At 45.4% G+C, this 27,964-nt stretch overlaps 2 protein-coding genes across 2 annotated transcripts in view; one reads left to right on the top strand and one right to left on the bottom strand.

The window, feature by feature from the left end:
• LOC146077655 (putative G-protein coupled receptor 21) overlaps nt 1-27,964 on the top strand; it is a 106,494-nt gene that overhangs the window by 68,018 nt on the left and 10,512 nt on the right. The gene's annotated exons all lie outside the window — the stretch shown is intronic.
• On the bottom strand, nt 124-27,937 carry LOC146077639 (cytochrome P450 2J4-like). Its single transcript, XM_083186052.1, has 9 exons — nt 27,621-27,937; nt 24,579-24,741; nt 22,129-22,278; nt 20,903-21,063; nt 17,273-17,449; nt 14,212-14,353; nt 13,864-14,051; nt 11,370-11,511; nt 124-2,451 (listed from the first exon to the last, which is right to left on the bottom strand). The coding sequence occupies exons 1-9, from the start codon at nt 27,789-27,791 to the stop codon at nt 2,273-2,275; spliced, it is 1,473 nt and encodes a 490-aa protein (XP_083042178.1). The 5' UTR covers nt 27,792-27,937; the 3' UTR covers nt 124-2,272.

The raw sequence follows: 27,964 nt of genomic DNA on the forward strand, positions 1-27,964 counted from the left end.
CTTCTGAAAGCCAGGGGGTGCGGACGGGCAGGTGGGCTGCTGGTGAGTAGCTCTCTTTCTGCATGCTGTGCGGTGCTGGCATCTGATGTCAGATGCCCTGTGATTGGGGGGGGGGGGGGGGTGGAGTACAGCGGGTGGCAACATAACTTTGTGTGCACTCAGTTAAAATGTCTGTGCGCGGGGTTGGCGCTGTGAGTGCGTGCGCACAGCTTACAGGGAACCCTGCTCCCAGGCCATCTCATGTGGATCTTAAAAGGGTTATTCTGACCTGATTGGTGGCGCCAGATGATTATCAATCAACTGCACATGTGTGTGGAAAATAGCATGCATACTAGAGGCCATTCTGTGAAAAATCTGGGGTATTTCCTAATCGCAAGCCTTCACTGACTAACAGAGTGTGTCAGGGAAAATGCAGATGTGCTCAGGAGTTTTCAGGTCGTGTGTATGATGTCAACTCTGGCCGGAGCGGGCTGCATGGCTCTGGCACCCTTTGATGTCTCGTGCTCTGCCATGTCCCTGGTGGTATCTATCAGACCACAGGGCTCTGCAAATTAGCAGAGAAGCAATCAGGTCCAAATACCCCCCTTAGTTGAAATCCAGACTAGGAGTTCTGCATACAATGGGGAGACAAGTCCCTTATTGGTAGTGTCCCATAGGACCAGTAATTCACAGGTGGTTAGTAATCTACCTGTCAGTTGAGACTTTACCAAGGAGTGGAAATGTTGGCGCTGTGCATGATAAAAGTTTGTATTTGTGATAAAACATTTGTGTCACAGCTGAGGTCAATAGTGCACCCAGCCTTAGATTGTTTACTTATGCTTTATGATGCTATGATAAGAGGTTGGCCAGCATCCAAATTATAGACAGAGGGGTTAAGGCCACTATTATGCAAACAAAGGAGGTCCCTGAGAGACCTATCTCATGATTTCTGTTCATTCCACTTGCTTCGTTGGAATGGTGTTGGTGGCGGGGGCGTGGTGCGTTTGCAGCTACATCATTCCTACAGTCACCATGACATTGCGTCAAGGGATGCTATCTTTGGAAGGATAATAGTGTAGTCAGCCAAGACTGAACATAACCTCCATTATGGGGCAGCTTGTGTACATACAGACCCAGAAAATAAATAAGATTTTTGGTATTTACTATTACAAGCCTTTCTCAAGTGCAGCTGGAGGACAATTTCTGATCATGAGGTGTAGTGCACTAGCACACGATCTCATCCTTCTCCCACACACAACCCAACGAGGGAGGGATTTTAGTGTCACCCAGATGGACTCCGAGGAAGATATGTAATGGTGAGTGTCAAAAATCTATTTTTATTGCCTATATATCTTTACAATGTTATAAATTAATCCCCCACCTCCCTTGTAAACCTCATTGTGTGCCCGGAAGTATATTCGTTTAGAAATCATTTGGGGATATCATAATAAGGCTCACACAGGTCTTAGATATATAAGATAGTATAATAATGCCTGGCTATTCATCATCACATATTTTGCCATCATTATGTTACAGTATGAACTCTTAGTGTGTAATATATTTTATTTCAAGGTTATTTAGGGCACAATACACAAATACATTTCTTAGATATAGAGTGTAAGCTCTCATGTGCCTTCCTCCCTCATGTGCTTTAGCTTCCCATACTTACAGTATACTATCATCTACCATACTCCCTTCTCCGCACCTATTCCACCACCCTCCCTGGTTGTTATTTGAGTGCTTTGACCACATTTACAGCAATGTGTTCATTTGTTTAAGTACTTGTGGCGCCATATAAAGAAAGGATAATTAACTGAATGTGAACATTACTGACAGAATAAAGCATTTGTGTATAAAAAAAAAAATTGAGATGTTTGGCTTTCGATAGTCCAAATCTTTTTACATATTTACAGTAAAGGTGTCCATACACCAGCAGTGTATTGGACCTATTCCTCAACAGTCAGGAGATCAGGGATATTAAACGTGTAAAAATACCAATCACCTCATCCCAGGGAGATTGCAGAATTTGGAATCTTTAACATGCTTACTATCCCTGGTCCTCCACCATATTGCCTATCATCAGTGCATCCGGAATGGCAGATAGAGTGCCAGGTGTATGGGGCATGCATGTCCAACCTGTGGCTGAAAACAGCTGTTGTGAAACTACACATCCCAGCATGCCTTGCCATAGTTTTAGCATTCCCTAATAGCAAACTGTGGCTAGGCATGATGCGACGTGTAGTTTCACAACAGCTGGAGGGCTGCAGAGTGGACATGCATTCTAAAATAACCCTCAGCGGGGATTGGCGCAGATTTTGTAAGGGTGCGGCTGTAACGTCATTTTTAGTGCATAATTTGTATTGACTTCTGTGACTCCTTCTGGAAGATGAAAGCTGAATGTCTTCATTAGGGTGATGAAGAAGATGACCAGTTCAAAACGTGCCAGTTGTTCCCCCAGACATACTCTGTGTCCTGTGGGTAAATATTAAATATTCTTATATCAAATCATTTGTTTGCACATGAAGCAATGGGGTAGATTTACTGAGATAGAAGTTCTATTTCAGATGTTATGTTGCTATGGGCAACCAATCAGGTTATATCTATTAACTTCTAAAATGTCCCATCTGAATTAGAACTTCTATCTTCGTAAAGTTACCCAAATATATATTGTCTATTGAAGTCAATGTACCTTGTTGGTAATGACAGGCACATATGTGTGTTATAGTGAATTACTGTGTTTATAGTATATTGGCCCTATAACGATGAAGAAAATGCCATTTATTCCTTTTCTACACAAAATCAGACAAGAAGCAGCTATTCAATAGAGCAGGATTAAGGTTTATGGGCAGTTAACTTCGGGGAGAACTTACCAATTATCCATTACTATGTATTAGAACAGGCATGTCCAAACTATGGCCCTCCAGCTGTTGTGAAACTACAAGTCCCATCATGCCTTGCCACAGATTTGCTATTAGGGAATGCTAAAACTATGGCAAGGCATGCTGGGATATGTAGTTTCACAACAGCTGCAGTTTGGAGATGCCTGTGGACCAGATTCTCTAAAGCTGGGTAGATTTGAAGTCCGATGTGGGCGTTCCCGATCGATTGGAACGACCAATCGTTCCGTGCATCGTTAACGATGCGCGTACCTGCGAATCGTTAACGATGGTCTATGATCTTTCCTGTATGCAGGAAGATTATAGACAAATCTTTTGTCAAGTGTATCCAATCGTTCCGTGTGTACGCATGATGAACGATTTGATACACTCGTTAACGATGTCGGAACGCTTCCGACATCATTCCGTGTGTACCCACCTTTAGCTTCAAAAGTGATAAAATGAAGAGTGATAAACAGCCAGCCAATCAGCTCCTGTCTGACAGTTTTCAAACACAGTCTGTGGTGTGGACATGGCAGGTAGGAGCTGATTGGCTAGCTGTTTATCACTCTTCGTTTTATCACTTTTGAAGCTCAGAGAATCTGGCCCTGTATTAGAAGCATGACTTTCAAGCAAACACATGAAATGTCTAGATACACAAAAGTATTAAAACACCATATTGCCCCACATGAGCCGCAGTGTTCCTGTCACAGTCTCCCGGACCACGGGAGTCTCTTACCGGGTCCGAGGACATGGCTACTACTGGCGGCAGGCCGGGCGACGGCGTGCTGGTGCGGGCGGTAGCCTGGACAGCAGCAGGCTGGCGGCGGGTTCCCCTGTCGGAGCTCCGACAGTGTGGTTGCGGCTTCCGATGTAGTCAGCCCACGGTTTAAAAGGAAGTCTCTGGCAGGCAATTCCTGCCAGAGTATAGGCTAACACCTACTCCAGCGTTCCCGTGCTTTTGTACCTTATCACTCTCTGCTATTGTTTGACCCGGCTAGTTCCTGACGACTCTTCCGCTTGACCCTTGGTACTTCATTGATCTCTCCGTGTATGACCTCAGCTTGCTCCCGACCATCCCTCCGTCTCATCCCAATGTACCGTAACTGTGTCTCCCGTGTATGACCCGGCCTGATTTGGACTCTCTTTGCCTCTTCCCTGGGTACCTAACTGACCGCACTGATACCGACCCGGCTAGACGACCGCCTCTCCATATTTCCTACCCCTGGCCCCAGCTCATAAAGGGAAACCTAACCAGAGGACCGCGACCGACGTGTGGAGTGCCGCAGAAGCCCAAATCCCAATTGGAGGGGTCACTGGCAGAAGACCCTCGGCACGGTTAGACTCCGCACCTCTGCGTTAGGTCAAGCCAATTCCCGAGCTGGTAGGCAGGTAGACCAAGCATTTGTGACAGAATACTCTGGCCCATAAATATGGATCCAGCGGCCGGTCCGTCTCCAAAAGAGCTTCTGGAACATTTACTAACCAGGGTGAATAAACAGGATCAGGCTCAGATTATGCAATGCCTGCAAACCTTGATGCAACGTATAGAGGCTCCTCCGGCTCCACCGCCTCCGGCACCACTACCTCCAGTGGCAGCAGCGAGTGCCGCCCCTCTTCGTATCCCGAACCCCGCTAAATTCGATGGAAACCCAAAGGAGTGTAGGGGATTCCTAAATCAGTGCCTCATCCAATTCGAAATACAGGCTGCATCCTTCCCGTCAGATAGGGCGAAGGTGGCCTACATGATTTCCCTACTCACGGGTCAAGCTCTGTCCTGGGCCTCTCCACTCTGGGAGAAGGATCACGCGGTGATTAATAGCATCACTGAATTTATCACCGAATTCCATAAAGTCTTTGACGAACCGGGCAGAGTGACATCCTCCGCTTCAGCCATTCTCCGGTTGAGACAAGAAGCCCAGACTGTGGGACAATACACGGTCCAGTTCAGGACCCTCGCTTCCGAGCTAGGGTGGAACGAGGAGGCTCTGATGGCCACGTTCACACAGGGGCTATCTGAGAAAATTAAAGAGGAATTGGCAGGTCGGGAGCCACCGACTTCCTTGGACGACCTAATTTTCTTATGTACACGGGTGGACCTTCGTTACCAAGAGAGGGATAAGGAGAGGGAACAATCCCGGAAGTATAGTTTCAAGTTAGCACCCCGATTTATTCCACCAGTAACTAGCCCACCTTCGGCATCAGCCTCTGTGGCAAGTCAGCAATTGGAGGAACCCTTGCAGATTGGGAAAACTCGTCTTCCTTTCGCAGAAAGAGAGCGAAGATTTAAAAATCGGTTGTGCTTGTATTGTGGGGAGTCAGGTCACCTCCTCTCTGCTTGTCCCAAGCGTCCGGGAAACGACAGGGCCTAACTGATTGTAAGGGGGTCAGGTTAGGCACATTGTCATATACCTCTTCTCGAGTGTCCGCAACAGGATTCACCATTTATGTAACCTTACTTCACGGGAACTCCTCCTTGGTCCTTAAGGCCTTCCTAGATTCCGGCGCGGATGGTAACTTTATCACCGCAGAAACAGCTAAGCGCTTGGGAGTTCCTTGTCAAGGACTGACTAACCCTCTACACATTATAGGGGTGGATGGCAATAGGTTGCCATTTTCAAGCATTCGTTCCAATACTTCAGCAGTACGGATGAAAGTGGGGATTCTTCATCAAGAGTCCATCTCCTTCTTTGTGCTTCCCTCAGCAGAGAATCCAGTCATTTTGGGATTGCCATGGCTACAGTTACATTCACCTGTGCTGGACTGGAGGCGTCCTCAAGTACTGGCATGGGGGCAGGAGTGTCAGGGATGATGCCTTGTACAAATCAAATGACTACTGTACTGTATCTTCCTCCAAGCTGGGTTCCGGGGGCAAGCTTCCAATCCCTTATCAAGCCTTTGCGGACGTCTTCAGCAAGAAAGAAGCAGAGAAGCTGCCAGCCCATAGGATTTGGGACTGTGCTATCGATTTAATTCCTGGGTCCTGGCCCTGCATTGACTATAGGGGTCTCAATGCCATCACCATAAAGGACCGTTTTCCTCTTTCTCTAATTTCTGAACTCTTTGACAAAATCAAAGGGGCACGTTTTTTCACGAAGCTGGATCTCCGCGGGGCATATAAATTTGATTCGGATCAGGTCAGGAGATGAGTGGAAGACGGCCTTCAACACGCGAGATGGACATTTTGAGTACCTAGTGATGCCGTTCGGCCTGAGCAACGCTCCGGCAGTTTTCCAGAGATACATGAATCATATCTTCCAAGATCTGTTGAACAAATTTGTAATTGTCTACCTAGATGACACTTTAATTTTTTCAGGAAACCTTCATGCACATCAGCAGCATGTTCAAGAAGTTCTAGCTCACCTTCGTAAGCACCGGTGTTACTGCAAACTGGAGAAATGCTCATTTGAACAGCAAGAGATGCCTTTCCTGGGGTTCATTGTTACTGGTTCAGAGTTACAGATGGACCCAAAAAAATTGTCTGCAATCTCTGACTGGCCGCAACCAGTAGGGTTGAAATCCATTCAACGTTTTTTGGGTTTTTGCAACTTCTACAGACAGTTTATTAGACATTACTCTTCTGTGGTAGCTCCAATAACCAAGCTTACTCGCAAAGGAGAAAATACTAAAGAGTGGCCTTCGGAGGCTAAGCAAGCCTTTTCGTTACTCAAGAAACTCTTTGTGTCTGCACCCATTCTAAGGCGGCCTGATCCTGACAAACCCTTCTTTGTGTAAGTGGACGCATCTTCAGTAGGGGTGGGAGCAGTTCTTTCCCAAAAAGATAATGCTAACAAATGGTATGCCTGTGGTTTCTTCTCCAAGAAATTTCAACCCGCAGAGAGAGAGAAATTACGCAGTGGGAGATAAGGAGTTGTTAGCCATCAAATTGGCCTTAAAAGAATGGCGTCATATTAGAGGGCGCAAGGATTCCCAGTAACAGTCTATACTGACCACAGAAACCTGATGTACCTTAAGACGGCCCATTGCTTAAATTACAGACAGGCTAGATGGTCTTTATTCTTTGACCGATTCAATCTAGTTTTAACTTATCGTCCAGGAGATAAAAATATTAAAGCAGATGCACTTTCTCGAGTCTTTGGGCCAGCTGCTTCAGAGGAGTTAAATGACCAGAAGCCCATCTTAAAGTCATTTTGTTTTAGTGCATCTTCCAAGAAGATTAAAGTTCCTGTAGGAAAGACGTTTGTGCCATTAAAGTCTCGAACTAAACTCCTACGTTGGTTCCACTCCTCGCTGGTACTAAAAAAACTATAAAGATCATCTGTCGTAACTACTGGTGTCCATCAGTTAAAACAGACGTCAAGAACTTTGTTGCTGCTTGCGACACATGTGCCCAACACAAGTCGGCGCCACAAGCTCCAGTTGGGTTGCTTCAGCCTCTTCCAGTTCCAAGTCACCCTTGGGTTGACATTTCGATGGATTTCATCACCGAGCTTCCTGTTAGCCAGGGTTTTAATACTATCTGGGTGGTGGTGGATCGTTTTTCCAAGGCGTCTCACTTCATTCCCCTCAAGGGTATCCCATCTGCTTCTAAGCTAGCCGAGAGCTTTATCAAAAATATCTTTAGGTTGCACGGTTTTCCTCAAAGTATTGTGTCAGATAGTCCAATTCACTTCTAAGTTCTGGCGACCTTTATGCTCTTCCTTTAACATCAAACTCAACTTCTCTTCGGCTTACCACCCCCAGAGCAATGGACAGACCGAAAGGGTTAACCAGGACCTCGAGAAGTTCTTAAGGATTTACGTGTCGGCCAATCAGGATGATTGGGTATCCCTGCTCCCCTGGGCAGAGTTTGCCCACAACAATTTGTACCATTAGTCCACCAGGCATTCTCCATTCAAAATGGATTCCATCCCAATCTTCCTGAATTTTTTACCAAATCTTCTAGTACACTGCCAGCCGTCCAGCATACGGTCAAGGAATTTTTGAGCATTTGGTCTGAGGTGAGAAGAAACCTTAGTAAATCATCTGATCGTTATAGACGCTTCGCCAATTATAAGAGGAGAGAAGCTCCCCAATTTAAACCCGGAGATAGAGTATGGCTCTCCACGAGACATTTACAGCTCAGAGTCCCATCCATGAAATTAGCTCAAAGATTCATCGGTCCCTTTCGTGTCCTTCAAGTAATTAATCCAGTGGCAGTAAGACTCAAACTTCCTAGGTCCCTTAGGATTCCCAACGTTTTTTATGTGTCACTTCTCAAACCGCTTATCAATAAGTTCTCTACCCTCAAACGTTCTTATACACCCCTTCTGGTAGGAGGTCATGAGGAATATGAAATAAGTCAGATTCTGGATTCAAGGATTTCTAGAGGACGTGTTAAATTCCTCATTGACTGGAAAGGATTCGGTCCTGAAGAGCGGTGCTGGGTTAAGGCCTCTGAAATTCACGCTCCACAGTTACTCCACAAGTTCCACCGAAAATATCCCAATAAGCCTTTCATAGGGTGTTCGGTGCCCACCCCTAGGGTAGGGGGTAATGTCACAGTCTCCCGGACCACGGGAGTCTCTTACCGGGTCCGGGGACATGGCTACTGCGGGCGGCAGGCCGGGCGGTAGACTGGACAGCAGCAGGCTGGCGGCGGGTTCCCCTGTCGGAGCTCCGACAGCATGGTTGCGGCTTCCGGGTACGCGGGCTCACTAGGGGCGCTCGCTCAGATTTAAAGTGACAGGCAGGAAGCTGACGTAGTCAGCCCACGGTTTAAAAGGAAGTCTCTGGCAGGCAATCACTGCCAGAGTATAGGCTCACACCTACTCCAGCGTTCCCGTGCTTTTGTACCTTATCACTCTCTGCTATTGTTTGACCCGGCTAGTTCCTGACGACTCTTCCGCTTGACCCGTGGTACTTCATTGATCTCTCCGTGTATGACCTCAGCTTGCTCCCGACCATCCCTCCGTCTCATCCCAGTGTACCGTAACTGTGTCTCCCGTGTATGACCCGGCCTGATTTGGACTCTCTTTGCCTCTCCCCTGGGTACCTAACTGACCGCACTGATACCGACCCGGCTAGACGACCGCCTCTCCATATTTCCTACCCGTGGCCCCAGCTCATAAAGGGAAACCTAACCAGAGGACCGCGACCGACGTGTGGAGTGCCGCAGAAGCCCAAATCCCAATTGGAGGGGTCACTGGCAGAAGACCCTCGGCACGGTTAGACTCCGCACCTCTGCGTTAGGTCAAGCCAATTCCCGAGCTGGTAGGCAGGTAGACCAAGCATTTGTGACAGTTCCATACTGGTGTGGGTGGGTGCCAGACGACTCCCCGACAGTCGGGATTCCGACAGTCATTGCCCCGACTGCTCCCTCGTGGGGGTCCACGACCCTCAGAGGGAGAGAATATAATAGGTGGCGAGCGCAGCAAGCCACTGTGCTTGCAGCGTGGCAAGCGCAGCGAGCCCACAAGGGGTTTTGTTGCACCCCCGCCCCCTGCTGTGCAGTCGGGCTAATGACTGTCGGTGTGTTATACCACACCCGTGTAGGTAATATAGCATACAGATGGAGCCATGTTCATCCATTGCGCCAGCACGCCTAGGGGATGGTTTTTGCGTGCCATTTTTGTGAGGTGCATTGAGGCCACAGCTGTCAAGGCACGCTGCTATAGAATTGCTATAGCCTAACCCTATGGATAAATTACTACTTAGTACGCAAATAGGAAATACTATATGGAGATGCTAAGCATAGTGTTTTGGCAACCAGGAACTTAGGGAGGAGCTTTTATCTCTCCCAAATATATTTATATAAAGCTATCACTTACAGCTGTAGCCAATAACAGCACAGTACAATAAGAGCTATTCGTGCTACATGCATGCAATATACATCGCCTCCACTAATCCAGCGTCGAATGGACATACAGTACAGATGAAACTGCCCCATACACGCTTGCGTCAGAGACGCTCGTGCATTTCATTCTCGAATGGTGCTGCGGCTCCATTTGTAAAGTACAACACAAGCTCGGGCAAATGGGCCGTGTAATGTACAGTGCTCAGGTGGAGTGTCCGGGTCCCTTAGGCAAATTATTTCATAAACATATCCTGCAGTTCCTGTAGCCGATGCAGCATACAGTAACTCATAGTTGTAGGCTAGTGGATAAGTGTATTACTCTCCATGCTCGGAGACCAGGGTTTGATTCTCTAAGTCAGTGATTCCCAACCCTGGTCCTCAAGTACCCCCAACAGTGCATATTTTGCAGGTCTCCACACAGAATCACAAGTGCTATAATTAGCTCCACCTGTGGATCTTTTCAAATGTGCCTAAATAATGAGTGCACCTGCTGGGTGACCTGGAAAATGTGCACTGTTGGGGGTACTTGAGGACCAGGGTTGGGAACCACTGCTCTAAGTGACCATGGTTTTTTTTTTTCCCTCGCTCTACATTTTTAGCCTAGCAATCATACACACTACTTTTCTGTACAGTACTGTATGTTAAATAGACCATTTTCTCAGAGAATGCTATAGTATAGGTTATGTATGTACTTTATATGAACACTTCTGTACGTGCGTCTCATTACGCTATTTAACACTCATAGGGGCTATGGGGATAGAATGAGCATACAGTCACCGTACTGTCCATAGCAGGCCAGACTCAAGCAGGTTAACAAAATGGCTACCAAGCCTGAACCAGGGCTTCAATGAAGCTCACAACTATGAGCGAGCAACGGCATAGGTTTTACATGTCTAAGGGGAATGCTGAAGGTGCGTCTAATTAAAACACACAGGGAATACTGACAAAGGCACAGATGCTGCAATGATCAATCCACAGCTCCGGTCCCCTACCCGCACCACTGTCCAGGTTTGGGCGCACCTGCTGTGCAACAGGGAGCTGAGCACTTCGCAGGAGCTGACCCACCTGAGCTCAGGATTGCTCAATGTCATCTTCCCGCAGTCCAGTGATGGCGCCGAAGCCATAAACCCCTGCAAGCTGGGCGGACAATTTTAGGGGACCCCATCTGTGGTTGCTTGCTGCTTCCCTTCCCAGTATCACAAACTAGTCGGTCAGTCTGTCCCGAGCTGAGGGTTGATCATTGTAGCGTCTGTGCCTTTGTCAGCAGCCCCATTTAGTGGCTACCTGTACACACTGCCTCACAGCGCTGAGGTCATGGGTTTGATTCAGAGTTTGTATATTCTCCCCGTGCTTGCGTCCATTTCCTCCCACAATCCAAAAATATACTGTTAGGTTATTTAGCTCCCAACAAATTAACCCTAGAATGTCTGTGTGTGTGTGCGCATGTACATGTGGTAGGGAAGATAGATTGTAAGCTCCATTGGAGCAGGGACTGATGTGAACATTCAAATATTATCTGTAAAGTTCTGCAGAATATGTGTGCGCTATATAAGAAACGGTAATTATATATATTTATATAAAATATATGTTTCAGATCTGTTCCAGGTTTCATATGGAAATGATAGAACAATCAGTATTCGCAATACAGTAAATGCGATTCTACTTTATTAATAGAAAAGTATTAAATCAATAACTGATTTATTTTGATAGAAACTCACCTGCAGAAAATGGTAAAAAGGCCTCGTTTCCCTTAAAGCTTCCATCTTTAGTCAGGAAATGGTTGGGGTTGAATTCATAAGGAGTTTCCCAGTATTGTGAATCATGTAAGACGGAGTCTATATTGGGCAGAATCATTGTGTCCTGAATAGGTGAGAAAACACATTCTAAGCTATCAATAAATAAGAAATAAAATAACAGTATTATTCAGAGAAGCTGTAGCAGGAAACACCATTTTGGATAAGCGTGTGAAGATTCGCCTTTCTGCAGCTACTAGCTATATTTATCTGACACAATATGTAAAAATTACAGAAGTGGATGGTTGGCATGTGCAACTTCTCCCCTTTGTTAACTTTAGAAAGTTTTATACATTCTACCCTAACAAGGTCATTCTGGGGAAAATCTTTGAATGTCTAGTTTAAAACTACACTGGTACGTACATGCAGGGCAGCCGAGAGGAATGCCGGGCCCCGATAACATTTTGGGGGCGTGGCCTAAGTGTGGGCACCTCCCACAGTTAGACCACGCCCCCAAAATGTTTCGAGAAACCTCTAAAAATTGTAATTTCAGCAGCAGCACACAACTACAGCATGACCTCTCACACTGTCAGTGAGACACTCATGCTAAGCCTGCTGTCAGCACAGCACATGCTGTAGAAGTGTGCGCCGCTGTTGCTACCCAGGAGGGACGGAGGGGGAAGGGAGGGGTCAGACCAGGGCCCCTGCGGGGCCCCTCCAGCAAGCCTGGGCCCGGGTAATTAGTACCCGCTCCCCCCCCCCTCTCTCGGCTGCCCTGCGTACATGTCTTTGTCTTCAGCTAAACTCAGACATTTCATCAATGTCTTACGTCAGTATAAGGCTATGACATTTACAAGTTCTAAACCACTAAGGGGCCCATTTAACAATTATCGCATTTGCACTGCAACCTGGGAGTGACCCTAGACCCCAGCATAGTATTTGCAGAACCTATTGGGTGTATGCATCACTCGGCACAAGCAGGGACAGGGGTTCCGAAAGAAGCCTGTCAATGCGATGCACAGAGTGTACGGCTGGGAATGTGTGGTGAGGTAGACCAGCACAGCAGCCATTTCCGACAGAGGGTTGCTGGATGCATGAACTGTAGCCAATGAAACATTGTGGAAGCTGCCGGGAACAATAATCGGGAAGGCTTTGCATTCTTGGCATCAGTGAATCATCAGTGAATGGGGAACATTGCGTTCCCCATAGCAACCCAACTGTGAATGTGGCTGCAGACAGGAACTACCCAACTGTGAATGTGGCTGCGGGCAGGAACAACCCAACTGTGAATGTGGCTGCAGGCAGGAACAACCCAACTGTGAATGTGGCTGCAGGCAGGAACAACCCAACTGTGAATGTGGCTGCGGGCAGGAACAACCCAACTGTGAATGTGGCTGCGGGCAGGAACAACCCAACTGTGAATGTGGCTGCGGGCAGGAACAACCCAACTGTGAATGTGGCTGCGGGCAGGAACAACCCAACCGTGAATGTGGCTGCAGGCAGGAATGAATGGAATCGCAGGAAATATCATCTACATTCCTTACTTCTTACATTGCATGGATACATAATATTTGCAACTAGGCCCCAAAAACAGGCGGTTTCTGAGCCATAGACGTGCATATTGTATGATAAATGGGCACCTCAGGTTATTGACGTGTGAAGTGAACATCCATTGCTGCATAATGGGCTCCCACATATCAGTCATACATGTACTGTACATATAGATGGGATACGGACATTTGGTCTACCGTATGTTGGCCGACAAGCATTGGATCGACACCATTAGGTTGACATGGTTCTAGGTCAACATGGGTCGAGGTCGACAGTCAAAAGGTCGGCATGGGGTTTTTCACTGTTTTTTGAGCCGACAGGCGGTATTTCATGCCCACCATCCAATAGGGCGTGGTGAGAGAATAAAATAGTGTGGTGAGCGCAGCGAGGCACCGCGTTCGAAGCATGGCGAGTGAAGTACTTCAAACTGTGTCCATGTCGATTGTGACAACATTCGGGTCAAAAAACTGTGAAAAACCCCATGTCGACCTAATGCTTGTCACCAACATGCTGGTAGACCAAACGATCCCAACCCATATAGATATGCTGAGAAAACAGACATGGGTCTGATGACTCGTGTGGCCACCCCAGCACTGGATTATAGCAGCCAATCAGCAATGGTCTCTTATGGTTTAGTGTAGTTTAACACAGTGACTTCAAATAGGATTGTTTGTTATGGTGTGGGACTTCTCCCATTACACTATAATCTTTCAATAAATAACTATTAAGTATTATTTGCAGAAATAAGTAAATCATTTTAACAATATTAACATGAAAACCCCATTGAAATTCCATGTGAAGTATAACTCAAACTGTATTTGGTCATTCGTGACAGAAAGGCAGGTCTTGTCTGTTGTCATTATTTGCATTATGTACACCAAAACATTAAAGGCATACAGAGAAACACCCCTAGCATTATCAGTCTCACCTGCTTTATACAATAGCCATCAAGATGAATGTCCTTTATATTGCGCCTTGCTATTCCCACACCTGCAATGTTCCCAAAACGTTGAATCTCATGAACTACGGCATTGGTGTAAGGAAGCCTCTTTCTGTCTTCATACGTTACAGGTGAAGACTCATCCAGTACTGCATCTATCTCCTTGTGTATATTTTCTGTGAAGATAAACTCCAACCATTCACTGTCAAAATCAGTTTGTCACCATTCTGTTTCTGGAACAATTCTGCATATTCCTGCATTGCTTTATTTACTTATTATTTCTTAATATATAATTGATTTTTAATGCAGCAAATAAACTACATTGGATTTACCTACCTTGTATATCAGGATGAACCAACATGAACAAGAGTGCCCACTGCAAGGTTGTCGCTGTAGTTTCTGTTCCAGCGGTAAAGAGATCGATCACCACTTGAATCAGATTTTCCATATTAAATGTGGAGTCAGGCTCATCCTTTGTCTGTAAATACAGTAAAAATAAATATTGTTTTAGTTCCTTTTTAGGATATAAAATAACCTTTACAGGTGATATTTCCTCCCTCTCCGCAAACCCAGACACTCACGCTATCAAAATAGTTCAATCACATTTTAAATACTTAGGTGTCCCGGCTTCCTTGAAAAAGCTACACCCCTACTCTCCATGATTATTAAACTACTGGACAGCTGGATATTACTACCCTTTTAGGCAGAATGGCCGTAGTGCAATCTATAATACACACCTGCGCTTGAGGAATGCTGACATCCAGACTATCACTGCCATCTCCAAATTTTTCTGGAAAGCTGGCAAACACGAACAGCTCACCATAAATTACAAAAAACTCCAGAGATAATGTTGGCCAAGCCTACCGAATCTCTTACTATACTCCTACGCTACCCTATTTCGATTTATTTTGGATTGGTTACGGAACACAGACACATATACAATAGTTGAACTTTACCATGCTCTAAACCACCCATATTCTACCAATGCCCTCCTACACGGATTCAGTATGGAATCCCGGCGGTCAAAATCCCGATGTCGGAATCCCGGCCGCCGAAATCCCGACAAGGTGAGGGACGTGGATAGCCCCCCCTCGCAGGCTTGCTGTGCTCGCCACGCTAATTTATTCTCCCTCTATGGGTGTCGTGGACACCCACGGAGGGAGAAAGTTTCGGAATTTCGGCGGTCGGGATTTTGACCGCCGGGATTCCAACCACCAGGAAATTGACCGCATCCCCTCCTACACATACCTAAAGGACACATCCCACCTGCTATTTTACTTAACCCACTGTTTCTTGACACTTATAATGCATAGCTGAAGATCAATAAGATTCTCAAATGCAATCCTCGTAACAGTGCTAGAATCTCCCTTTGGAGTAACCCGCCTTTCTCCCTGGCATGGAAAACCGGTATTACACTCAACTTCGCCATCAGGGAATCAGAGCCACGTCTGATGTCTTTGACCCAGGAGAAAACGTACTCACTTTCAATGGTTTTTAGAATACATTTAACCTGTCTAATCGACATCTCTGTGTGTATTTTCAAATCAGACACTACGTTAAATCACTCCCCCCCCCCCCCCCCCCCCAATCTGGTTATCTCCCACCCCAAATTGATCCCATACTAAAACTTTTAAACATGCTAAGTAGAACACCCTATATAACCCGTTACCTTTACTCTGCACTTCTCTCTCCTAACTTACAAAATATGAGGACCCATACACTTACTGAAAGGCAACGTGATCTCCCGCATATCTCCTCCCATGCCTCTTTTACTTTACAATTGCCTAAAATTATGAAAACATTATATTCTTCATATTAACAAGAGGTACATGTTAAATGTATCCTTTGTGCATATATCTCCCAATCGCAACATAAACATTTCATCCCAAGAGAACTGGGACTTTGCCCTAAATGTAAGTCTAGCACTTCTCCCTACATATAGTACATTAATGGGGGGAATGTAGGAAACTTAAAAAATTCTGGCACAAACTAATTAATTTACTTAACACTACATTACATACTACTTTTATTCTCGAACCTTATGCCCTCCTATTTGCAATTTTTTTTAAATTGGTTAACTGGTGGGATTTTTGTTACCAATACTTATGATTATTGTTACGGTCGCTAAAAAAGTGATTTTTAGACATTGGATAAGTACAAAATATGTTGTTAAAATTACTATTCTTTGACAGACAACCCAAATAATACAGATATTTGAAACCACAGACTGGTGGCACTAGAGAAACCTTTTGGAAGCTCATTAATACAATTTAGCTCTTTGCTTAGCCTATGGTTTACATCACTACAGTGACCTTCCATATAATCTACATTGATAACTAGCTTAATATAGGACTGTTGATGTTGGTATATAATGGTCAAATACAGTATATAAATGTTTATTAAGGCCCCCATACACTAGGGCGATGTACATGCAATTTGGGCAATTTACATGATATTTAAAACGCATGTAAATGGGTCTATAAACGGGTAAGAGCCATAAAGACCCTTTCCCACTGCAGCTCTTAAACGGTAAATTTAAATACCGTTTTTGTCACATTCACATTGTACCCGTTTAAACCACAAAGCAACCCGTTTAAATCCATTGTAAACATGGGCTGTCAAATATCTTGCCCCACAGGATGTGGTGTGTACAGTCATCAGCCAATCATATTCTTAACCTTTATTATTATTACTAAATATAATTTAAGACCCTTTCCCACTGGCAAAGAAAGGATCTTAAACGGGTAGAACACTGCTTTATACCTGTTTAACAAATGCTGGTATTTGTTAAACGGGTAAAGCAACCTGCAGCTCTACCCATTTAAAAGGGCTAAAAAAACGACAAAATTAACGTTTAAGAGCTGCAGTGGGAAAGGGAAAAGAACCACTTATACTGCTTTCACATTGCAGAAATGGGTAATGACACGGTATTCTTAAATGGGACTTTAAAACGGGTCTGAGCCTTGAGACCTTTCACATTGCAGGTGAAAACCGTTTTAAAAATCATTTAATACCATTCAAACATTCAACCCGTTTAACCCCCAAGGGACACGTTTCAAGCCATTGAAATAGAGCTGTTCAAACTGCCAAAAAAACGGCTTTGAACCGTGTAGGACTCTGCTTTTTAACCGTGTTGAAATACCGGTTAACTTTAACCGGTAAATCAACTCTGGCACTTTCACATTGCAGCCTTAAACGTTTTAAAATGGAAAAAAACGGCAATATACCGTTTTAAAAGTGCGATGTGAAAGGGGTATTACTGTATTGAAGTCCCAAAATTCCTTGGTGCTTATATTTTAGTGCAGAGAGTAAATAATTTTTATTGTAACCAAATATTATTTCTGTGAATGTGTCCTTTCTGATAAAATCAGTCTGCAACTTTAAATACCAAATGTACCTTTGCAATCTGTGCCAAATAGTAGTCAATGAGATCTTCTGGCTCCTCAGGTGGTCCAGTTTCTTGGCGAATGCTGACCTCTTGCTTCACAAAATTATCTAAATATTCTTTATGTCGAAAAGTTTTCCGATGGGGACCCGGTAAGCGTTTTATGAGCCATGGGAAAGCATCATACATCTGTTACACAAAACCAGTGTTATGATAGGAAATAACCACAGCTTAGATTAGATCACAAAATTATTGAATACACCTTTCAGGGACGTAACTAAGATGAAGTGACATGTGACACTACAAAGGCACCACAAGGTTATACGGTCACTAGGTCAACATGAGAAAGGTTGACATACATTGGGATGACCACTGAAGCTAGACAGGCTTCAGGTTGACACCTTCAGAAGGTCGACGTGGCTTTAGGTTGACAGGGCCATAAGATCGACACATGCATTAGGTCGATATTGGGAAGGTCAACCGTCAAAGAGGTTGACACAGGTTATTCACGTTTTTTTTTTTGGAGCCGACAGGTGGCATTTCCTGCCCTACCATTTACTAGGGCATGGAGGAGACTATAATAGTGTGCCGACCTTTTGACTGTCAACCTTCCCAATGTCGATGCATGTGTCGAGCTTATGACCCTGTCGACCTAAACCCATATCGACCTTCTGAAGGCGTTGACCTAAGGACTGTCGACCTTCAGTAGTCAACCCAATGTATTTTGATCTTCCTCGTGTCTACCAAATGACCCATACCCCCACAAGGCAGGAGGCACAGCTCTCCAGAACTTGTCAATTTTCTGGTTTAGTCAATCCTACTTTTGTAACTTCCTCTGGGTCCCATTTTCCCCTTATAGCTTATAAACACCATCAGTCACACTCCTTTATTGAAGGCACACATTTCAAAATATGGTCATACTTCACATACAGGAGCAAAGAGCTTCATGAGTAAGGTGTCTGACCGAAGTATGTGAAGTCATGAGTTTTTTCTTTCGGAAGGGGGAGGGACAGCAGCACCTGTAACACATAAAACCCCTGCTATATCACTGTATGGGCACACTGGGCCCAACACCTTTAGGAAGAGGAGCTGGGCCTGTCAGCATGCTGATTAGTGGATGGCTGGCGCATTCACTGTATGAAAGCAAGTGAAGAGACAATACAGGACCGCAGGAGGGGTAAACTATGTTTTTCATTTATTTCCATACTGTGTGGATAGGGACTCCGATACAATGCTTTGCCCAGGGCAGGGCCGTAACTAGGGGGGGGCTGGGGGGTCACGCGCACCGGGCGCTGGAGGTGAGGGGCGCTGTGAGGTCCGGTGTATGTGTGGACTGGACACTGCGGGCATAGTGTAGCGGCGGCTGCAGGAAGCTCTGATGACTTCGAAAAGACTTGCCGGACGCTGATTGGCTGAATTCAGCCAATCAGCGTCCGGCAAGTCTTTTTGAAGTCATCATCAGCGCTTCCTGCAGCCGCGCTAGAAGGAGATGGACGGTGAGAGCCGTGCGGGGAGGGGGGGGGTCTCCGGCTGTGCGGGGAGGGGGGGGGTCTCCGGCGCCAGGGACAAGGCGTCGTTTGGTCGGTCCCCCTGTCAGCTGCTAACTAAGCAGCAGGGAATAAACACTGTGCGCATGCGCACAGCGTCTATTCCCGCAGCCAGGGGGCTGGGGGCATGGCTAGAGGCTCACAGAGCCTCTGGGTCATGCCCCCATAGCGGCAAAATGGGGGCGATTATAGGCCACGCCCCCAATTAGGCCACGCCCCCCATCGATAGGGGGGGGGGCACCAAAAGACTGCCTTGCCCCGGGCGCCGAAAACCCTAGTTTCGGCCCTGCCCAGGGCCTTGAATGCGGTCAAAAGAACCCTGCATACTGTACAACACAAACTACCGGCCATAAGTTTTAATATTCAATAAGTGCAGATTTTTCCACCAGTTGAAAAATAGGTACTTTTCATACACTCAACCTATGCAATTAAAGTGACTATTTTACATATGTGTGAATAAATGGTATTGACAAAACACGCGGATTCGTGAATTACTTGCCAATCCACATGTTTAAGTCGAAACTGCATCCGTTTGTCAATTTTCCGCTTCTGCAATTTTTGACTTTTTACAAAAAGAAAACAGACGCAATTGAATAGGGAAAGTTCGTGTTTTTTTCAGCTACCAAAAAAAGGGGACTAATTAAATACCCCCCACAGAACACACCTAGTTTCAGTAGGTACATGATTCAAATCCCCCATAATCAGTGTTGTTATAACCTCTGAAACATTATTTGGACAATATTTCACAAAATAATGCTGCTTTCACACTGCATAAACGGCATTGACCCGGTAATTTAAAAATGGGTCAGACACATAGGTGCCGATTTTGTGGGTGCTCAAGGGCCCAAGGACCCACGGTAATTGATAAGCACCCAGGGGCCCGAGTCCCGTTGCTGGGCCACCATATTAACTTGCTAATTTGCGGCTGCAGCACCCACATTGCCGGACCCGCCACCTGGGAAACAGTATGCCGGCAAGAGTGTATTCTGTCCACGGAGTACCTGCACTGTGAGGGCATTTATGTATGTGGAACTCTGTTGCCATAATTTGAATATTGAAGACAACTGTGCTCCATAATATAAATTGGTATTATTTTGTTGCCACACCCCTTCCCCATGAAGCCACTCCTCTATATTTTTGGCTTGAGCACCCACCAGCAAAAACATAAATCAGCACCGATGGCCAGACAACCTTAACCCCTTTCACACCGCATGTCTTAAACGCTATATTATCCGTTTAAGAGCAGTCTGAAATGGGTATTACCGTTTCAATGCAGTTTTGTCCCATCACATTACACAGAGTTTCACATGAAATGAGTATGACCCTGATTTTTAACCGTTTTGAATTACCGGTTTTCTTGAACTGGTAAATTCAAAATGGACCTTTCATACCACACATATTACAGTTTTGAAATGGTAAAAAACAGCATTTTACCCAGTAATAAGTGCGGTCTGAAAGGGATATTAGTAGTGTATTGCTATCATAATGGTAAGAATAGGGCAAAAACAGACAGACCTTAACACGTGAAGGTCTTTTCTTTGCAGAAATTGCAAATAGAGCAATGTATTTCCTCTTTCCTTCTTGGGGTGTTGCCCTCTGTGGTGCTTCTAGCACAGCCTTATCTTATTTCAGTGCTGAAATACAGACCAGAGTGTGTTAGAAGCACCACAGCAGAGAGTGACACCGCAGGCAGGAAAACGGAATTGCATGGGTTTTGAAAGGTTTAGGATGCTAGAAATAACACTAAACCCCTATATAAGTTCAGGTGTATTTGAAATGTAATTGGGGAGGAATGCTCCCAGAGGGATGAGAAATGGTATGTGCAATTCTGTCAATTATTTCAATGTTGATCGAAGAAACCTTTTGTCTCTGTTAACCATATGGGGTTGACCCAATCACAAGACTGACCTAATTAGGTTCAACCCAATGATTCATACCCCAGTATACATGCTGTCTGTTAAGACTTTGTTTTAAAAAAACGAAAATTATGTCAATATATATTTGTTGATTAAATGTTTGATTATTTCTTTAGATTAGCCATTGGTGGTATTTATATTGCTACTTATTGCACTGAATCACTTGTGCTGTTACTTACTCTTCCCCAGGTAGAGCCCAAGCTTTGGATGATGTAATTGTTTCCTTCAACCATTTTCTGGAAAGAGAGGTCATCAATGGGGAAACGATGTCCAAACACAACAGCAGAAATTACGCTGGCAACTGAATGAAAAATGAAGACCGACGCATCCATGGGGTTCCCTAAATGACATTACACAGATAATGAGCCCCTAATTTATACCCTATGGTTTCACAATCACAACCATCTTCTGCCTTGGCTCTATACTTAGAACCACAAGTTCAGTAGGTCTGTGTAAACTGTCATGGCCAAGATCTTTGTTACCCTTTGTCTCATGTAGAAACCTCCTTTCTAAACCTCATATGTACATTGCTAACCATGTTCTTATTGATTCACTTATGAGCCACTGTCAGAGTAAATAAAATGAGAAACAACAAGTAAACATACTGCCATACTAAACTTTTAAACCACTGCACCAATACCCAAATCCTGGAGATGGAGTTGTTAGATGATGTCACATGGTGTCATCTAGGCAACCCAGCTGCATGGACTGACACCGACCATTGATTGATTAAAATGTAACCGTAACAGCTATATATAGGTAATTTTTTTTTGTGTTGCTGCCACTAAGAATTTGTTGTTTACTCTATTCTGACACCCAATAGTGTGATATAGGCTGTTGTGTATTTTGTATAAAAACTATCAATAAGTTACTGTTTTTCTTAGATTGTCAACATGTATACTTGCCTACTCTCCTAGATGTTGTAGGAGACTCACATTTTTGGAGTAGACCCCCAAACCCCCAGAAAGGGTAGAAGGATCTCCCACATTCCGCCAGCTTCCTCGTGAAGTGTACCGGATGGGAAGATAATAGCGCCAATTGCCAGACCGTATGGAAAGTAGAGATGTGCAGGTCCGGATTTACCCGGAAGTCAAAACGGGTTCTTATTGGCTATGCAGCTGTCACATGTTTTGGAGCAAAAACATGTGACAACATATAGCCAATAAAATCCCGTTTTGACTTCCGGGTAAATCCGGACCTACACATCTCTAATGGAAAGGGGTGCAAATTGCTTCATTTTTACCCACACATTCTCCCCATGGACCCAGCATTTTGTGGCAGAACGTACTGTCGTGGAGTGTAGGCCCCACCCCCAAAGCGGTCAGCAGCTGTCAGGAGATAACTAAAGTGGGCAAGAATAAATAACCGTATGTCCATGTAGATATAATATGGTTATTTGAATTACCGTTTTGAGCTCTAAAGTATTCTACTAGGCACCGAGCTTCTTCCTGAATCCGTGACTCCAGTCCACGTTTACCTAGTCCAAGATTTCGTAAAGTCATGAGTCCAAAGCGTTTCTGTTGTTTCCAGATGTGTCCATTGGAAAGTGCAATACCTGTAGTGGCAAGAATACAAGTATTTTGTCATTAGATTTAATTTCGAAATATTTAATAGAAAGTTTCTATTTTATATTTGACTTGGAAAAATAAAGTCTGTGTATGGTGGCATCACTAAACGGGTGTGGAGCGCATCAGAGTCTCACCCTTTCAGTAGATCACAAACCACGATGCCGGCATCTCCTTACTGACAGGAAGCCGGGTGCTGCAGTGTGACATTATCATGCATCACCTAGCTCCAATCACTGAGAAGGAACCTAGCTCCAATCACTGAGAAGGAACTCGCAAAGCAGCCAGCATCTCCAGGAATATTCAGCATACCCTGGAATTATGTAAACAGGGGTTTCACACAAGGGAATGACCTCGTATTGACATGTTATGCTATTTACTGCACCAGTGACCTGAACCCCATGCTGTCACTGTGTTCCTGCGTGTAAAAGTTGTTCTATGCTGAGATTTAGTAATGCATAGAACCAATGTGGAAAATATACTGTATTGGGCAATTTTTTTTTTTTTTAACCATTTTCAAATGAGTACTCACCACATGCCCATTATTTTGAATATATATATTATCATCTATATATGTCTAGTGTCTGTGTGCCACAGAAACACTGCCATCAGCAAGTGAATCTAAGGGGGTTTGTCTGGTTCACTCCTTCTGTCAAATTCACTCTTAGATGGACAAAACCATGTGCACTGCAGGTGGGGCAGATTTAAAATGTGCAGAGAGAATTAGATTTGGATGAGTTATTTTGTTTCTGTGCAGGGAAAATACGAACAGCTTTATTTTTACACTGCAATATAGATCTCACTTTGGAATAAAACCCCACCCAAATCTAATTCTCTCTGCACAAGTAACATCTGCCCCACCTGCAGTGCACGTTTTTGTCCATCTAAGAAGGAATTTGCCAGAAGGAGTGAACCAAAATAACCCCCTAAATCTCAATCTCTCTCTCTCTCTCTCTCTCTCTCACATTAGGTACCTTACTAGCTTTTGAAGCATTTGCTTTGAGCGGGCTTACTAGTATGGATTATGATGTCAGGAAGTCCCTATCTATTTTTCTGCCAAGCCCCGTTCTTGTTAAGAATGATTCTCTATGGGGGGGTGTGGCCTGGCTAGAAGATGTGCCGGCCTTCTCTACCACTCAAAATCCTGCTTAATCATCCTATTAGCAAAGCAGTACCCTCTCTAGGCTTTATAGAACGGTGGGTCGTCGCTCCTGCATCCCCTGAGCTGCTCCGGTGCACTCTCTGTCCAGTTTGTGTCTGCCTGTTGTCCGGTTTAGTGCTCCGGCTGCATCAGCGGCTGTACTAGATGGGTGTTGCCCCTGTTAAAAGCCTGAGGCTCGGTCTGATCCCTGGCTGTGATCTCTTGACACTCAGATTCCTCCTTACAATTCCACCATTGGCTTGCTGCTATGTCCCCGTGATCCGGGTGTGACCACAGCCAACTTAGACCTTTTGAGGTGGCATCTATAGCACTTTTTGTGGAAAACATTTATTTATATCTTTTCATTCTCCTACACATTACTTGTCTTTGACTGCCACTATACTATATTTGGCGGTGTGCTAGCCACTGTCATTCTGCTCTGGATCACTCCTATAGTGGTGTTTGACCTCCCTATTGCACTGGACTCTCCTTGCGTGCTATTCGCGTGAATCATGGCTCATTACTGGCACTGTATCCTTCAGGCTATACAGGCTTCAACACAGACTCCTTAACAAATTTATTGATAATGCATTGGATATCTTTTCTTCCTCTTCCTACCCAGAGGCGGAGGTTTGATCTTTATACCTATGTGTTGTGATCCTTCCATCCTTGTGATACCTGAAGTTGATTATATACTGAACACAAATCTGTCACTGGCTCTGCCTAGCAAAGAAGTTTATAGCCGCTATATGCTTGATACTATGAAGTGGTTTACCCACTATGTATAGCAGTACTGCTTCAATTACAGTATATTCTGTGTGAGAGCTATGCCTATCCTAGTTTAAGGTCATTAGTTCTTTGCCTACATGAGGGTGGGGAAGGGCAGGGAGTTGGGGAAGGGCTGTACAGGGTAGGAGGTTCTAAGGAAGTTTGTTTTGGGAGTTTTCTTTAGTGTTAAACTTTTCGTTCATTTCATATTATTCTGGTCACCTTTCCAGTCAATAAGGCTTTTCTGATACATGACAATTCTGCCTGCCATACTATGTTTATTTACTTTGTGCTGTATCTGTTTGTTTTTTTGCCAAAATCAATACAACTTATTGAATAAAAAAGAAAAATGATTCTCTATGTGAAAATAGGTAACTGCACCTTTTCCTCCTGTAATGTCATACATGAAGCTGGAAACTGGACGTCCAGACATCTCTTCAGAATGAGTGATGATACCGTTCTTCACAGCTTGATATCCATGCAGCACAACCATGGGTGTCTGGCCAAGCCAAAGAGTGTAAATGTTGCCGTAGGGTTTTGCAAACTATAAAAATACAAATACTAATACTCAAAAGTTGTCTTTATACAGGTACCGTATATACTCGAGTATAAGTCGACCCGAATATAAGCCGAGGCACCTAATTTTACCTAAAAAAAACCTGGGAAATCTTAGTGACCCGAGTATAAGCCGAGGGTGGGAAATACAGCAGCTACTGGTAAATTCCCCTGTATAATAATACAAGGACACCACAGGCTGCTCCCCCTACATAATAACAGGACACCACAGGCTGCTCCCCCTACATAATAACAGGACACCACAGGCTGCTCCCCCTACATAATAACAGGACACCACAGGCTGCTCCCCCTACATAATAACAGGACACCACAGGCTGCTCCCCCTACATAATAACAGGACACCACAGGCTGCTCCCCCTACATAACAACAGGACACCACAGGCTGCTCCCCCTACATAATAACAGGACACCACAGGCTGCTCCCCCTACATAATAACAGGACACCACAGGCTGCTCCCCCTGCATGGGACACCACACCACAGGCTTCTCCCCCTGCATGGGACACCAGAGGCTTCTCCCCCTGCATGGGACACCAGAGGCTTCTCCCCCTGCATGGGACACCAGAGGCTTCTCCCCCTGCATGGGACACCAGAGGCTTCTCCCCCTGCATGGGACACCAGAGGCTTCTCCCCCTGCATGGGACACAACAGGCTGCTCGATTTTTACTGACCTCTGTACTGGGGGGGGGTTGCAGCTGCCGCGCTTTCTGGCTCCGCAGAGAGGCGGAGGAGGAGGGTGCACGGCCGCCGCTGTCCTCCTGGTGTGTCCTCCGCTGCCCTGCTCGCAGTGTCCAAGGGAGGTAGAGGCTGGGTGCCGCTGACCGGTTCTACGGGGGGTGCGCGGCGGCAGCCACTGACTTCCTTTTGCAGCGCCGATGCCCTGCTCCATTCTGTAATGGCCAGGCCTCCTGCACCATAGATGTCCTCAATGCAGGAGGTCGGCGGCCATGTTTCTGTAGCCGCGGCCATCTTCCCTAAGCCGCGGCTACAGTAATAAAGCCACTGACTCGAGTATAACCCAAGTGGTGCTTTTTCAGGAAATAAAAAGGGCTGAAAAACTCGGCTTATACTCGAGTATATACGGTATGTATAGTACATAGGCTACAAAAACCGGTGTCACAGAAATCAGCCTGATGTAAGAAATGCGATACAATATAAACAATTAACCGATTTTTAGTACTCTTTGGGCCAGATTCTCTAAGCTTCAAAAGTGATAAAATGGAGAGTGATAAACAACCAGCCAATCAGCTCCTGCCTGGCATTTTTCAAACACAGTCTGGGACATGGCAGGTAGGAGCTGATTGGCTCGCTGTTTATCTCTCTCCATTTTATCACTTTTGAAGCTTAGTGCATCTGGCCCTTTATGAGACCCAAATTAAAATATTCCCATTCAGCTATACAACTCTGGGCATGGTAATCGGCCGGTGATGTGGGCGCTTGGGTGGGCAGCTGACATCACCGGATGTCAGCTGCCTGCCCTCTTCCTTCAGAATGTGCATGCATATCTAAGGTTGTTCTGAGCATGCTTTGTGTGTGTTCCCCCTGCAGACTGCAAATGGTTGTTATATAAAATCCTTTCGCAGCCAGTGCGTGCGAACACACACTGCCAATGGGCGGCGGCCAGGCCCAGCGCAGCCAAGAGGAATGCTGGGCCACGGTAAAATTTGGGGGGTGTGGGCTAAGTGTAGGAGGTGTGGGCACCTGCCGCACTTAGGCCACGCCCCCAAAATGTTTAGATGACAGTGAAAGAAAACTTTAAAAACTATAATCTCAGCAGCAGCACACACCTACAGCATGTGCTGTGCTGACAGCAGGCTCAGCATGATCTCTCATGCTATCAGTGAGACACTCACACATGCTGTAGAAGTGTGTGCTGCTGTTGCTACCCGGGAGGGGGAAGGGAGGGGGAAGGGAGGGGGAAGGGAGGGGGTCGGACCTGCGGGGCCCTTCCAGCAAGCCTGGGCCCGGGTAAATAGTACCCCCCCCCCCCCCCCCCTCTCGGCTGCCCTGGCCAGGCCACCATTCGCAAGACAGGTTTGGTGGACTTGCAAGGCTGCAAATCAACCAGAATAACCCCTTCAGTCTGTAGGCTATAGAGAGCAGCAGGTAATGGAGATTGAGAGTGCACAATGCCCTATGGCTGTTGTTTGTTTTGTTATGAGGCATAGCACAGGGGGAGCGACATATAGCAATTTAATGGCTCCAAACTAAGCTTATATCTAGCTATCCTCCACCTAAAAACATATGACACCCCTGAATGCAGCAGTAGTGCCACCGCTGGCCAGTTTTTTAGCAAGTCCTGGAGTCTCATAGAGCAGAAAAATATTCTAGCACCTGCCCTTGACATGGGATACGGTCATTAGACATGCACTGGGTCGAAAGGAGCCATGCGATGGGAAAAGGTACACTTTCACTATGTCCATGTCGACTAGGTCAACATTCCAAACAAAAAACTGTGAAAAACTCATGTCCACCTAGCCATTGTCAACCTAATGCTTGTGTCAACCTTTAGTGGTCGACTCAATGTATGTCGACTTAAATTGCATCAACCCAGTGACTCATACCCCTTGACATATATGTGTACATTGTTCTCCATATATACACTGGACATAATTACCAATTAACACTAGATTTCTATAGCAGCCCTCTGTGTTGCCCTCAGGGACCCCGGGCCCTAATAATGCATACTTGATCTCCTAGTTAATGCAAATGACTACATACTGTTAATGAATCACAGCACTGGCTTGGCTGGTGGTGGAGGAGAGGAATTTCTACCAAAACAAGAAACCCTCAATGTTTGCATATAAATGTAACATTAACAATTGGTAACAAATTGCAGAGGCAATACCTTGCTGATAATATCTGGATACAGGTTGAAGCGGAGGGTCCATAGATTCCCAATAAGTGGAAGGGGAAAAGGTCCAGGAGGGAGACTTCTTGCTTTCCATATTATTTTTAGGTACTTGGAAAAAAGAAGACAGAGCAGAAAAGCCAACAGCAGCTGGGAGACAAACCACATTGTCCTGTTCAGTCACCGCTCTCCCACTCCTTTCCTATCTGCTTGGCTGCTGTCCTACAGTAATGAAACGAAATGTCAGAACACAACTTTCTCGTCCTGCGAACCTACACCTGCCGCTCCATAGGCACACCCACCCACGCACACTCTAATGCTGCACGGCCCGAGAGCAAGGG

Source organism: Crinia signifera, chromosome 1 (genome assembly GCF_055691185.1).
Source record: "Crinia signifera chromosome 1, ASM5569118v1, whole genome shotgun sequence".
NCBI lineage: Eukaryota > Metazoa > Chordata > Amphibia > Anura > Myobatrachidae > Crinia > Crinia signifera.